Source organism: Oryzias melastigma, linkage group LG16 (genome assembly GCF_002922805.2).
Source record: "Oryzias melastigma strain HK-1 linkage group LG16, ASM292280v2, whole genome shotgun sequence".
Classification (NCBI taxonomy): Eukaryota; Metazoa; Chordata; class Actinopteri; order Beloniformes; family Adrianichthyidae; genus Oryzias; species Oryzias melastigma.
Window position 1 is genome coordinate 29352132 of NC_050527.1, and position 13219 is coordinate 29365350.

The 13219-nt window shown below is 40.0% G+C and overlaps 1 protein-coding gene across 4 annotated transcripts in view; it reads right to left on the reverse strand.

Annotated features, from left to right (window-relative positions):
• LOC112140501 (protein tyrosine phosphatase receptor type U) overlaps positions 1-13219 on the reverse strand; it is a 268959-nt gene that overhangs the window by 107254 nt on the left and 148486 nt on the right. For all 4 annotated transcript variants that reach the window (XM_024263482.2, XM_024263485.2, XM_024263484.2 and 1 more), the window contains exon 4: positions 4021-4102. In XM_024263482.2, coding sequence (XP_024119250.1) covers positions 4021-4102 — 82 coding nt within the window. The remainder of the gene's footprint in view (positions 1-4020; positions 4103-13219) is intronic.

The following is a 13219-nucleotide window of genomic DNA, read 5'->3' on the forward strand; positions in this document are numbered from 1 at the left end:
CAAATCGTATAAATTCACTAAAATGAGACAAGCACTGGATATCTATTGAGTAACCCCAACATGTTTACATACAAATGCAATTTCTTTATTGCAAAGGACAAAAACAGACATGTGTGAACAGGATCAATGTGCGGTAAATTGCAAAAACCCTTTGAGAAGAAGCAACATCAATCAAGAGATTAACACAAACTTTAAGTTTTCTAAAGAAAAACTCACTAAGTGAGCGTCGTCTGTCCTCAATATTACTAATTATGTTGTAGCATTCTGTGCGGAGCTGCCAATGAGTCAGTGTGTGGGAGTGAACCTCTCACCCAACTCCAACAATAGAGAAGAGAAAAGCAAACCCCTGCAGAGCCAAATCACTGGGTAAATGCCAGCAGCGTTGCCAGTCATCTCTGAGAAACCGGGTAGGACAAGTTGACGTGTCACTCCATAAGACTGACAGACTGAGATGGCAAAGCAGCTGAAAAGCTGGTACATCAGGGAGAACTAATGTTTGGGGTCACTTGTGTCTTGCTTGGTTTTGCACAACACCCAGTTGCGATTTTGTCAATTTCTGGAGTGTGTTTGTGTGAGTAAGTAAAAGGGGAGGCTTTGCATTGGTACCCACATGTGGCCACGTTTCCTTTGACTGACTTTCCCGCCTCAGGATAATTCATTATTCATGTTTGAGAGCCAAACATACAGTAAACAAACACTAAAATGGATGCATGTGGAAATAACACACCCTACAGTTGTCTGGAGCTGCACTGTTGTACGGCTAAATGTGTCAGATCTTATCCTCAGGACTCTTTAGCGTGATAAATATTTCATTGAACTGCAACACTGGTTTCAGAGTCAAAGCCTGCGACTCAGGAGAATACAATGGAAATGTCAACTACGCTTTAACAGGAATTGGTAATGAGGGAAAGAAAATGTTTAAGTTGGTTCTATTTTTAACTGTGTGACACTTTCCCTCGGCTTTCTTGGTTTTTTTGGTGCCGAATGATGCAGACTGGCCTGGTGCCACATCAGAAGGCGTGCTCAGGTCTTGATGAGAGCCTTAATTATTTAATGGCTTCAGTGGGAGCAGTCAGGAGAAGCCATCTGCTGTGTCTCGGAGTAACGGGGTGGCCTTCTGGGAGCTGTGTGTACAATATAAGTGCAACCCAATCTCCTAGTCGTCGTTCATTTGATTAAATCACAGGAGGTATCCTCTGCGGCGTGTCTGTGATCACCACACGTCTCTTGGGACAGAGAGGGGACAAATTAATATTACTAAGAATAAAATAAAGCATATGAGAGGAAAATTCCTTCAAGGTGGCTTCAGCTGACAGCGGAGTGGGCCGTACGGGGTAAACACAGTCACCTGAGACCTTGTGTTCAGTAGTGCCCTGCAATGTTAGCGTGCCACTGACAGCGGCTTTGCTGGGGTATTAAGCTCAGGGGTCTTGGTGACAGTGTTTTACACCAGACACTTCAGGGCTACAACACGGTGAACTGCTGCACTTCTTTTTTTCTGACCTGCCTCCAAATGTCCTGTGCTAAAGAGAGCCATTTGGGGGAGGAAAAAAACAAATCCACCCTGCAGGGAGGGCAATTTCACCTAGCTTTAAAACACACCACTTACCAGGAGAAGTCCTCAGAAAAAAACAGTGGCATTTGTCTCAAAACTGGACGGATTTTCACAAAATATGAAATTTAGGAAGCTTTTGGAGATGGCACTAAAAGTTTACAGCCATTTAGAGACTTAAACTCTACGATAGAGCTAAAGCAGGGGTTCATTATTGTAGAAAATGTAGCATACTGTGTCATTTCGGAGCCGGTTTTCCTACACCCAATATCTGCCAATCATCGTATTTTGTAAAACATTTGAGTTTTTTTACGTGGCGTGCAGTCAAATATTATTTTGTATTTTTTTCATCGTCAGAGGCGTCCAGTTTCAATGTTTGATTTGGGTGACCCAGTGCGTCCAAAGTAGAAATATTTGAACTTTGGGAAAGAAGACACATCGTTCCAACCAATCAGAGACTCAGCTTTGGCCTGTGACCTGTTGATGATGTGATCAGAGTCCAAAACCAGCATGGAGGACATCTGATTGTTCTCTGTATTAACTCTATGATAATTTTAATATTTGTATTGAGAAAGTAACAATAGATACTAGCATTTTTTTTCTTCCTCGGATTAATGTGGGACAAAAAGTCCTCAAACACAAAAGCCTCGTCTCCACTAAGCGGGTCGGTACAGTCCGGTCTGGAGAGGAGTACGGTACGGTCCAGTTAATTTGTTTCCATTCAGTTAAGCCTCACTCCCACTGAGTTTGTTTTCATAGTGCATGTGTGGTGTTGACCGCTAGCGTGTCATTGCGTTATTGTCGTACGACGACTAGAAAAGCAACAATGGAGGTCATCCAGCAGCTCATCTTTTTGTTGCTTTACTTTTTGTAAATCATGCTTTACAGGAATTTATTGTTGTTAGAAAGAAGAATACTGCCACAAAGAGGAAAACTGAAACGCTAGCTTAGTGCTATATTAGTGCTTTCGAAAGTCTTCATCACTTTCTGCCAATCAGTGGGTAGCAAAAGGGGCTCCGCCCCAACCGTCCTGTTCTATTTTTCTGTGGACCAAACAATGGACGAGGGAACTGTTTAATTGGTCCATTTTACATTGGAACTGCTCAAAATACTGTAGGAACCGATCGGTGGAAATGAGGCTAAAGAGACAGAAGTATCGATAAAAGCGCCTGTGATTCACACGCAGGCTAGAAACTTTGGACAGTGGCTCCCCCCTTATGCATCTGGAGCATCAAATGAAAACATTTTTGTCCAGCAGAGGATTTGACCCATCAAAAGAAAGGCTACAGACGCAAACTTGATGTGGGAATTGTGCAGCATAGAGGATCAACCACTGTTGAGAATACAAAGAAGCACCTAGTGTTTATTTTTATACATATTAGTTCCCAAATTAGCATATGAGCATATAAGCTAGTGTCCTGACTGCTGGCACCACCTTGTTTACCAAGGACACACAAGAGAGGGTTTTTAAAGTAACAGGAAATTTCTAAATTAAGGTAAACATACATCTTGGTTCCCCAAAAAGAAATCCCATAATGATTAACTATGTAAACCAGACTCTTCTGATGGTCACGATTTCAATTGTCAATTCACACAAATCTGACTCCTCCCAGTCAACCGTTTTTTGTTGGCAGGTGATCAGGTGATCACCAATGAGAACTGTTATAAAACAAATGCACCCTTGCTTCTTTTTCACATACTGAGTAACAAACAGGGTCAAGTATGCAAAAGTTTGAAAGTTTTCAAAGATGACCTCAAAGAAAAGCACAACACCTCTGGGAAAATGATCCTTCAACAAACAAAGCATGAACTGTAATCTAAGACACGATGTTTGTGGGAAACATCCAAACCAAAGAGAGCATCTACATAAATACCTCGTACCAGTTGTTAAGCACAGCGGTTTGAAGGTCAAACAGTTTGGTCGTGTTTTACATTAATGACTTGAAAATCTTAGGATCAGCGAGAGGGCCGAAAAATTATACAGTATCATAACTCTAAAGACAACATTAAAGTTACATATGAAAGTAGAAAAACAAGTGGAAAACTGGATAATGGAATGACCCAAGTACATCGAAAAAGTCATAATGTTAACTTTAACCTGATTAAAATGCCTCAAAAAAATCTGATATAATTTATTAAAGTCGATTTTTATAAATGTGATTCAACATTATGATGGGGGCAGAACTGTTTCATTTTCATGCATTCTCTTTCTGTACTTTTGCTTTTCTCAAACAATAGCACAGAGTAACATTGTTCAGTAGTGAATAGTTAACATTTTTTCTAAATTTCAATCAATTTTTTTTATCCAAAGAAAAAAAAGGCAAAATTATTGATGCTTACAACAATTAAAATGGAAGAAAAAAAGTGAATCTGATGTAAGTTAAAGCAATTTTATACCTTCCGATCAGTATAGTTTTCATTTATTTAGTGTATTTGAAAGCTAGAATCCAGTCAAACTTGGCACTTACAGCAGGGGTAGTTGAGGACCATGATGTCATCTACAGCGATGTAACCTTGACGCTCCCTGGAAACAGTGGCCTCGATCAGCACCTGCAAAAGTGAGCACAAACACACTATGAACAGATGTGACTGAGCGGCTAATGCACACACTTGCGTTGACCTCGTGCGCAGACGACCGCCATGTTAAGAGCAACTTTCTAAAGAGCGCCGAGTGCCCTGCAAAGTCTATAGCTGTGCTTTCCCTTCGGTGACAGATGGATTAATTGCTAATCAGCCCATTACACATCTGCCGACCCAAAACAAAAGCCCAGACAACAAGAGAAATAAGAGAAACACAGATATATCAACAACTGAGATGGATATCTTTTGTTTCGGTCCGCAGGGCCATGGGAAATAACTGCTTTATCACCGGCTGCACAATGTGTTGCCTGTGTCGAGAGCCACATCGTAGATTCAGGGCACGGGCTCCCATGCAGCCATAACAGCAGATACTGCAGCTTTCACAAGGCCATGAGACTTGGGAGGACCAACCTTCACTCCGTCCTATAGAACAATAAGCTGGATGAGGGGTGGGCTCTCATGAAGCCTAATCAATATCAAATCATCATTCCAGTAATAATGGGAGAGTTACGAGACGCAGGGGGGATGTTTGTTTTCGCAGCACCAAGGACGGACCTCCCGCCCAAGTTTGATCAAAGGCCACTTTGAGTTATTGTTCTTCATAATCCCAGGACATATTGATTACAACATGTTTCCAATCACAGTGTCTTGACTTGTACAAAAGGCCAAAAACAAATCTATAAATACACCCAAATTTTCTCATATCCTTTGCACGGCCACACGTCTGTCTTTGAAAAGAACAAAGTCAACAAAAGGTTGGATATCCTATTGATTTTTCTATATTGCACGGATAAATATCTGACTTTTTGATGAGTTTGGGCTCAGATCTAGCCTGTCAAATACGACTGTTTATGTAATTAAATCCTCTTCTGTGTGGAGTTGGGATTTTAACTGTTTTCAAAATATACACAGATGCAAAGTGTGAACACCAATACTGAAAATAGACTGAAAAACTACAGATTTTTTCATGATGATTTATTTTCAATCAGCCAAAATCATTGAAATTCCTATTAGAGTTCTCAAAAATATTTTATATACGACAGAAAATGTATGCAGAAAAAATGTAAAGAAAGAATGGATTCATATAAATACACATAATGACTGTTTATTTTTATCAATTTACAATTTACAATATTTACAATATGTAAATCGAGCGAACAAAAAAGCAAGATGGAGCAAGATTTGCATTGCTTTGACCTTTCACACCAAGTTTCTTTCAACTGTGAGTACATGCACTAGATAGGGTAAATGTTCCATAACATATATTCTCCACATTCTTGAACGCCCCACACTTACTCAGTCTGGGATTTTAGGGTTTAATCAGGCATTTGAACAACTAATTCTACCAAGTCAACGCATTCTCACTCCCAATTTGTCATACATGGATGTATGGTTCGGGTTCCCTCCATGTCACTTTTGGACGTTTTGGGTGTCCTTAACTTGACATGTTGGCTGTTCCCATTAAATCAGGGATCCCAAACTTCTGGGCTGTGTACCGGTACCAGTCCAAGGGCCACTTGATTCCGGGCAGACAGGGAACAAATGCATTCACTAATCATGGAATCCCAACCCTCAGGACGCGGACCGATACTGATACCGGTACCCTAACCTGGTACTGGTTCTGCATCCAATAGCCCATCCAGTACCACGTCCCAAGGGTTAGGGACCCCTGACTTAATGGGATCAGCCAGCACTTCAAAAAACAACAAGTTGGGGACATCCAAAAACATCAAAAAGTGACGAGGAGGGGACCCAAACCATACAGTCATATGTGACGAGTTGAGAGTGAGAATGTGTGGACCAGATGCTGATGATCATCACTGTCACACGGAGATTGAAATCCAGCCATGAAGTGAAACAGAAACATCTGTGTAGGAAGCTTCAAATTCAGTGAGAATGGAACAGCCGGGCTCTACTATAAAGATAAAGCAATAAAAGACAATTTCATGTCATGTTAGGTCTAAACACTTCAAGACACAAGGGAGTTTCACTGCATCAGTAAAGAAAATCCTAAAGACTTCAAAGCAGGTTCAAGATGTTCAAGCTCTTATAAAGAAGCACAAAGAAATGTTGAGGATCGTACATGCAGTGTTTGCCCAAGTTATCCAGCACCTGAAAGACACTTCAAGGTATCAGCTCAAAATTGGCAGAAACCAGTCAGATCCAGGTGCACCTATCTACTGTCCTGAGAAGTCTAGCCAGAAGTTTCTTCTTGGAAAGTTGCAGCCAAAAAGCCATACCTCCAACATGGAAACCAGGCCAAATGATTCAAGTATGCAGGAACACACTGGAACTGGAGTGCAGAGATATTTGGCTGTTGTGAATAATGTCTGCATGAAATTTCAACAACTTTTCTTCAGTCCAAGTTTGAAATTTTCAACAGATTGGACAACCCTCAAACCGACAGAACCAGGAATAAAGAGGCACTATTTTATCACGGTGAAGCCTAAATGCTGGAAAGCAGACAAACAGACAGGTGGCAGGCAAAAACATAGTCAGGGATAGAAGCGGATCCAAACTCCAGGCATTCAGAAGAGCAGAATACAGAGGAAAAATCTAAAAGTCTGATCCACAGGGACAGTCCGGGTCTAAAGACTAAAATCCACAGAGGAAACAGGTAGGGCATCTTGAGCTTGGTCCAAGGCAGAAACAGGGTTGGTATTGGAGACTTGACTGAATGAGGCTTAAGGGCATTAATGAAGGCTGGAATTTTAAGAGAATCTGCTACATACTGCAAAAGGAAAAAGTTTCACATGACTTCATTTCAAAATAAAAGTCACTCTGTGTAATATGTGATCATCTCACATATCACAAATGTAGGAGTAGGCAGTGTAATGTCAGCAGATGAAAAAAAGAAATAAATAAAGGAAAAATGTGTTTTATAGTTGTTGGAGCTCATTAGCCAACATTTTTTTTTTAATTATTTAGAACTAACAAAGTGACAGTTGCTGTATTCTTTGGACCAAAATTTACACTTAAAAACACTTACAAACCTTGAATTTGAATTGATTTTCTAAAGTGGAGAACCCTCCAAAATCTAGCAGAATTCTTTTGCAAGAGTTTGATTTAAAGCCGCATTACTTGATGGATTGTTGGAGCACTATTGGCTTGTTTCATACAAGTGTCTTGAGTTGTCAGAGTTTTTGTGAAGAGCAGGAGGAGTCACCTGACACCTTGATGGCCCAACACAATGGAAACGCTCACTTGAGTCCAGTCAGGAGGCATAAGTGTACTGTAGTCTGTAGCCCATGAGGAGAGGCATCTCCTCTGCTTCCTGTAAGTGTTTGTCCATGGGTTGAACAAATTTGTATTTGTCTTTAAGCAGAGAGTATCAACGGAGGAGTAAAAAAGAGACACGTTTGGTTCTGGAGTCTCAGATTACAGACCTTTGAACAAAATGTTTAATCAGTACTTTTGGCGAACTGTGTGCCACATTTTAGCCATTTACAATAAGTGGGACAAATACTATGAAACTTCCTGCACTTTGTGGAAAAAAACAACTTCATGGACCTGCGAAGCACCCTGAATCAAGGATCATTATTAAACGTGAGGGGTTCGGGATCATCTCAGAAACGGGGGATAAAGAAAAACAACAACAACAAGCTCAGGGCGAAACAAGACAAAGGAGAGGTGAAAGTGGAATGAAGATGGCACAGCTGGGTCTCTAGCAGTTTGACAGAACCCCAGTTGTTCACCACGAGGCCGATTTCTATTTTGTTCTCAGTGGCAGATTCAAGCTTGAGCTCGAGGATGGTTTGCTTTTGAGGTAACAAAAACACACACAAACACTTCCTATTTCCTCCCATTTCCATCCCTCACTTCTGGCAGGTTGTCTATTCACTGAAGAAAGAGCCTCTGCTTTCACACCAAATTTTTTCACAGCAATGATTAAAGCAGCATTGACCTGAATTAACCGTGTAAACACAAACTGTAAAGCCATTAGTCTTACATTAAAATTAGCCAGAAACACTGATTGGGTTTAATGACACAGGCCTACAAGCAAAAGGAGGAAAAAAACCTCCCGAGCTAAAGCACTGGAGATATTGATTGCTGGTTAATCCCTTGTCTTCTCAGCCATTAGGACGGGAGGTTATTAAGGAAGAGAAATTCCGAGCATTTGTTTCAATAAAAACCTTCCAATATTTTAATTGAAAGCCACTTCCCCAATGAGACTTTGTGTATGCCTGTGCTTTATTCTAAAGAGTTGTTACCTTATTTTCACAAGATGTAAAACGGCAATCGCTATCCATTCCAGATGGAAAAAAAGGCATATCATGCAGTGATTTACAGCACATATAAAATGCAAATTGGTAGAACATATTACATTAGCCTGAAATATTGGTTCTTAGTAGAAGACAACCAGGAGAGGATTTCTTTGTTCCTGCAAAACCACATTTCTGCAGCACAGGACTGTCACTGTTTTCACTGTTCCACTTAGTCTCCGATAAGATTAAATAAAAGCTCCTTAAAAATTCAGTGACAAACATTCCCGCGCTGAAGAAAATCTGTTCAGGTGGAAATGCCAGCGGACGGCAGAGAACGCAGCATGAATATTTAGAGTCTGGATGCAATCTGCTATGCTTCATGCAAAATAAACGGACTCACACTGCCTTCATTTCTCTTCTCAGAACAAAACAATTAAAGGAAAAAAAAAGGTTTATGATGGTGCAGACAAATGTAGAGATGATAAAAGACGGATGATCCAGAAACCACTCATTGAGAGTAGGATCGTTTTTTATGTTAATGTTAGTAGCTGGGCTGCAGTCTCTATGTTTCAGGAGGATCAGAGTAATAAAATAATATATGGAGGATCACAGAGGGATATTGTAGCCCTAAGCCTTAGTCACATGAGCCTGTATGGGTTTTTTTTTTGGGTTATTCAGGCCCGTAGAAGATGATATATGTGGCCTCATCTTAAGGGGAGCGCAGGTAAGTCTTGCAATGGAATGCTTGATTGTTGTGGATCTAGTAAATGTATCGTAAAGTATTGGTAAGCTGCACACAAGGAACTCAGACTTAACATATAAACAGCACTCACAGGTTTGTTGTGTAGTATGAGGAATATTGGGGTCTTGAATAACTGAAAAGTCCATGCATGTCATAACTGTTTCACCTTTACTTATGTGTTGCACAAGCGTTTGCTACAACTTGTTGTTCGGAGCATAGCCGTAGAAAAAAAATGTGCAAAATAATTTTTGTCTCTATGGACTTACGACCTTGATATTTTGTTAGGGTCACCTCCATGTCCTGCACAGGTCTGTCCATTTTTCGCCCCAAAAACAGCCCAAATCCACCCGTGATTAAGGCTTATGAAAATTGACTTGAAGCTTAATGGTAAGTTTTAGGGCCAATTCGAATTCTTCCCTTCTCCCTTACCCTCCATTTGTATGGAATTTATAGTGCCAGTGGTTTCCGAAATATTTTATTTTAAAATCCCATCCTCCAAGCAGAGGGATACAGAACCTCGCAAGGGAAAACCGAGGACAAGAGCTTTTCTTCACATGGGTGCACTCTGAAACACACAAGTATACATTTCAATGAAATTCATGACTTTGTTTAGTATGACCTTTTTAACGTCCAAATTATGAGACACTATATTCTCATAACTCTCCGTTTGGAGGGTTAAAAGTAGGGGTAGGTAGAAGGGAAAAATTCAGATTAGTGATGGATTGAGAGGGCCATGACCATGAAGAGGATCTTGAAGGGTTTCTAACCAGAATCCTCCAAGAGGAATTCCAATAAGTAGCAATGAAGGCATGCTGAAGAGATGGGAGGGGTGTGGTCAACGACAGGAATCGCTCTGGTTATGAGGGTGTTGGCTGGGTTTATGCCAATGGGTGTAGGACAAACAGGGTCAGTGGTGATGTTGTATGCCCGCACTTAGTTTTTTTACCTTTGTTGAAAACCTAAAGCGCTTTACAGTCACATACCCATTTACACATTAACACACACATTCACACACTGGTGGTGGCTCCGCTGTCAAACACTTGCACCAACCTTCCACCAGAGGCAAGTAACACGTGGGTGGCCAAGGCGGGAATCAAATCTGTAATCTACCAGTCAGAGGTCGACCGCCTTTCTGCTGCACCACGGCCGCTCCAGAGTGGATCAGCAATGTGAACCTGATGTGAACATAAAATGGAGCGCAGCAGGAAACACCACTAGGATCTGGCACTGACGGACATAAGTCTGACTGAGCTGGAGAATGACATGAGCCAATCAGAGGGAAACAGGTAGAAGCTGAGGCATGGTTGTGAAACATGACAAGAGAGGAGAAGCTCTCGCTTTCAAGATTTGCATAAAAAATCTTAATCTTAATCTTAAAAGGCTTATTGGTTTAACACCTTGACACCGACTGATGTAATGGGATGGCAGGGATCAATAAAGTATCTTTATCTTATCTTATCTTATCGTAAATATGCATCAAACCACTTCGACTCCAAAATGACCTTAATTTAGCAGAAACTTAAAATCAAAAACACAAATTACCTTTTTATTTCCTAGCAGAAAATAAATTCAGACATCAAAGAGTTGATTAAAAACAAATATTGTTGGAAAATTAGGCTTTGAAAATGTTTTGGTTAAAAAATGCAAGGCTGTGAATGTTAATGCGCTAATGCATGTGAACAATCAAAAAGAATTAACGCGTTCATTTTTATAAACATAAATTAATCAATTGGGATTAATTGCGATTAATTTCTTTCCAGGTTTGTGATTATTTAGCTAATTTTTTTATTGATTCTCAGTCCTGAAAAAATGACAAAAACTGCAGTCTGACAACAAAATAATTATTTTTTTTAGCCTCCTCACTCCCCACTGAGTTTAATATCTACCAATATCAGTTAAATGAAATGTTTGTGTTTTATTATGAACAAATAACTCTCACTTAGATTTAATTAAATGGAATCTATATTAATAAGGGTAGATCTTGTTTTAAAGTCTTTAATTATTTTTTTTTATGAAAAAAAGCCCAAATTTCCAAGTAAAAACATGGACATTTTCCACGTACATCTGATTACTAAACTCTCAGAGGGTCGGCCCCTTAACTCCATGTAGAAACTAAGACAGCTCTGGCTTAGCGAGAAAAAATACCATGAGTTATTACTCCCTAAAAAGCCCAGTTGAGTTATTTTTTATAACTCTAAATATTGATTAATTGCTCTTGTACTGCAGCCCCTATATATTTTTTCCGTCTGCACATAATAAATCATTTGATATTTGATTTAGTGCGTTGAGCTGTCAAGAAGAATTTAAGGGACTCATCTGAGAAGAGGGGAGGAGCTGGAAGTTAAAACTGTGAGAGTAGAATCACTTCAACTGGTGGTTTTGCAAACCGAATTATGAAATATTAACCACTAAATTAATCAGACAGTAAATGAATTAGGTTAGAATGTAAAGTATCCCCCAGAGGCATTAATAAACCTGATAGGTAGGAGGGAAAAAGTAAGAATATTTTTAGTTTTACTATAAAAGAAAAAGTATTGTTAAACAGAATAAACAAAATGTTAAGAACTTTCTGACATTTGAAAGCAGATTAAGAAATAGGAGAGTGAAAGACCCAAAGGAGCGTGGGGGGAGGGGGTGTCTTCTGTTTGAGTCTGGAGCCTTGGAGGGTTAGATAACATCTTTAATATTTGATAACAGGGTTCTCCAGGTACTGCAATATGTCTACCAATAAGAAGGAGAGAGAGAAATATGCCAATGTACGCCAGACTAATGCGGCATCTTTTATCGAGACACCTCAAGGTGATCTTACACCTCCTTTCAAAATCCAAAGCTGCTTCTAAGACTTTCTCTCAGTTTTTTTCCAGTTTTTAACCTTTTTGTCATATATTCGAGAAAAAAAATGCAAGACGGAATAAAAAATGTCAACATCATGTTAAAGGAATATTTGCCTTACACCGGAGATGCAGGCTGTTGTCCAGTAAACACACAAACATCACAAGTTCTCCCTTGAATGCTACAGAGCTTCATTGCTTTGTGTTGGACTGTGAGGGCAACTATGATACACAGCTTTTCATATTTACTAGAGATCAATTTTCTGAGCATTAATGTCAAAAGAAGGTCTATCTTCATGGCATCACTGACATCCCATACCACGAAGTGAACAACACTCACCTTCTTATTGATACCTGAGCTCCCCGGCCCTTCAGTGTAATTTATTGCTCCAGTCTATTCTGTTTTTAATATTACTTTTCAAACATACATTTTTTTTTTTTTTAAATTATATTGATTTTTCTTTTGGGCTGCACGGTGGCGCAGTGGTTAGCGCTCTCGCCTCACAGCGAGAAGGCCCCGGTTCGACTCCCGGCTGGGACCTTTCTGTGTGGAGTTTGCATGTTCTCCCCGTGCATGCGTGGGTTTTCACCGGGGACTCCGGCTTCCTCCCACCGTCCAAAAACATGCTTCATAGGTTCATTGGTGACTCTAAATTGCCCCTAGGTGTGAATGTGAGAGTGAATGTGTGTGATTGAGGCCCTGCAACAGACTGGAGACCTGTCCAGGGTGTACCCCGCCTTCGCCCTTCAGTAGCCGGGTTAGGCTCCGGCACCCCCGCGACCCCGAAAGGGACAAAGCGGTCAGGAAGATGGATGGGTGGATGGATGATTTTTCTTTTATTTTCAAACCCAAAATCAAATATTTCAATAAACGCAATAAACAGGAAGTGGCAAAGTGCTCAAAAAGGAAGTGAGTAGAAGAATGTCGACATTCTTTCAGTTAAAATGTTTTTATACTTATAAGTGCAAAATATGTTAAATATTTTATTTTCCTCCCAAGTAAAATGTACAAAATAAATAATAAAAACAGAAAACAGTTATTTAGTATTCAACTTTTAAAGTGAGACAACACAAAACACTGCAACCATAACCCAAAATACTAATATAATGTGCAAAAGAAAAAGAAAAAACTTAAGAAGGCTTATGATCATCTTTGTGAATCTGTTCTGCTTTCTTGTGTCCGTAATGATCTGATCTGTTCTGGAGGAAGTTGTTCTCAGGGTTCTGCACAGGTTGGTTGTGGAGTCGGTTCTGTTTAAAATTCTTTTCTTACAGATTCCAAATTCTGCCTTACTATTATTCCTATTCC